The 1,937-nt window shown below is 55.9% G+C and overlaps 1 protein-coding gene across 1 annotated transcript in view; it reads left to right on the top strand.

Moving 5' to 3' along the window:
* Positions 1-408: 408 nt before the first annotated feature.
* Positions 409-1,937, top strand: part of LOC104516397 (GDNF family receptor alpha-4-like) — a gene marked incomplete at its 5' end in the record, with an annotated part of 3,723 nt that continues 2,194 nt past the window's right edge. Inside the window, 3 exons of the mRNA XM_010160706.1 lie at positions 409-501; positions 914-1,259; positions 1,332-1,441. Coding sequence (XP_010159008.1) covers positions 409-501; positions 914-1,259; positions 1,332-1,441 — 549 coding nt within the window. The remainder of the gene's footprint in view (positions 502-913; positions 1,260-1,331; positions 1,442-1,937) is intronic.

Genomic DNA, 1,937 nt, shown 5'->3' with positions numbered 1-1,937 from the left:
AAAGTGCTCACGTCGGTCCATCCCTGCAGACGGACGGGTGGTTCTGGCGCATCCTTCAGCGTGCTGCTGCCTTCCAGCCTTAGCGCCATGCTTTGGCCTGGCCTCCCTCTAAAGACCGCCTGTGCCGCACATCTCGGGAGTGCCGGGGCTGCAAAACCCACACGACAGCACCGACCAGACTCCAGTGAGAGGCAGTCTGATGGCACCATGCGGTGCCGTTTCTACACAGAAACACCTTGGCTTCACCAGCGGGACATTGCTGGCATCTGGCTTTGAGCAGGGCAGATCATCTCTGAACTCCAGCCTGGGGAAACAGCCAGGCACAAATAAGAAAAAACTCGGAAAAAAAAAAGCAGCTGGTCACAAAGCATTTCTCCCAGTGCATAAAATGTCTTGTATCTTCCCCAGGTTATTTCAATTTGGAGACCTCTCCCTACGAGAACCCAGCAGACGAAGAACACTGGAAGACGGATTATAACAAACTGGCAGCTCTGGTGTCGGGTAAGGGTTGTAATGGTCACGTGACATGATGCTGCCCTTTCTTACCGTTACAGGGGCTGGACATTACTAAGAACAATTCAGGGTAACGGCCCCTTTAATCAGAAGAATGCCTGCTCTAGATACTTGCTTAAATTTGTCCCCCTACCACGTGTAAACATAGGCACGGATCTAGGCCACGAGACAGGGAATATCCCAGAGGTGCGCGCTCTGAAACAGCTCCCTAACAGGAACCAGTCCAAATAGGATTTTGTCCCTCCTGTACCTGCAGTAGCGTACTACGGGCACACAGCAGGACTAACTGTTATTTTTGATGTTCCCAACCTGACCATCAAGTAACAGCGACACCTGTTCCCACGCAGAATCTCTTCTGGAGACTGGCTTCTCTGTTTCTGGGTTTCTTTTGGCTCCACAGGCTCACAGCTAGCCGGAGGCACGACAAACCCATGCCTGAAAGCAACGCACGTCTGCAACCTGAGCAAGAAGTGCGTCCGTCTGCGCACAGACTATGCCTCGATCTGCACCAGGGGAGCTGGAAGCGAGGACATCTGTGACCGTCGCAAATGCCACCGAGGGTTGAGGAATTTCTTTGAGAAAGTCCCTGAGGATTTCACCAAAAGGATCCTGTTCTGTCCGTGTCAAGATGAACTTTGTGGAGAACGACGCCGGAAAACTATTGTTCCAAACTGCTCCTTCCAGTATAACACCAAACCCAACTGCCTCTGGCTGCTGGACTCCTGCTTGGAAGACCACATCTGCAAGTAGGTCCGGCAGCAGCGGAGAGTAGCCGAGAGAGCAGCATGGACACTGATGCCTCATTTTCCTTCCCGCAGATCCCGGCTGGCTGACTTCCAACAGAACTGCCAACCTGCAGACACGTCCCCGGACGGTTGCTCTCAGCACAGCCGCGCCGCGTGCCTGCAGGCCTACATGGGGATGATCGGTAAGTGCTGTGCACAGGAGCGCACGGGCTCGCAGGCGTGCTCTGCCGCTGCGAGGGACCACCTCGCTCTCCTGCAGGAGACGGTGCTCAGTGTACCCACACCTGCGCCCTAGCCTGATCGACACCAGTGCCTCCTCCTGCTCCCGGGGTAAATGCAGCCCAGAGAGAGCATTTATTGCTACGCTTTGTCCCATCCTCTGCTGTCAGAGCAGCAGCACTTGCCCGAGATTCTGAACTCCCGTTTGCATCACTGGCTGGTGCACAGTGCTCTGAACACCTGCCCGGCCGGGTTCTCGGGGCCTGGAGGAGCGAAGGCGTTGCTGCTGCAGGAGTTACGTCTCCGCCGCAGGGGTGGTTAAACAGGACATTCCCTCACTGCCCGACTCGCAGCCCTGACGGAGCTGCACACACCGTCTTGGCAGGGCCAGCCAGAGCATGGCACTGCCCGCTGTCGGAAGGAGTGGCGTGCCTGATGCTAGGCATTCACTGCCAACCT

This window comes from Eurypyga helias, unplaced genomic scaffold (assembly GCF_000690775.1).
Source record: "Eurypyga helias isolate BGI_N326 unplaced genomic scaffold, ASM69077v1 scaffold24190, whole genome shotgun sequence".
Taxonomy (NCBI): Eukaryota; Metazoa; Chordata; class Aves; order Eurypygiformes; family Eurypygidae; genus Eurypyga; species Eurypyga helias.
This window is presented reverse-complemented; position numbering and strand designations above follow the sequence as displayed.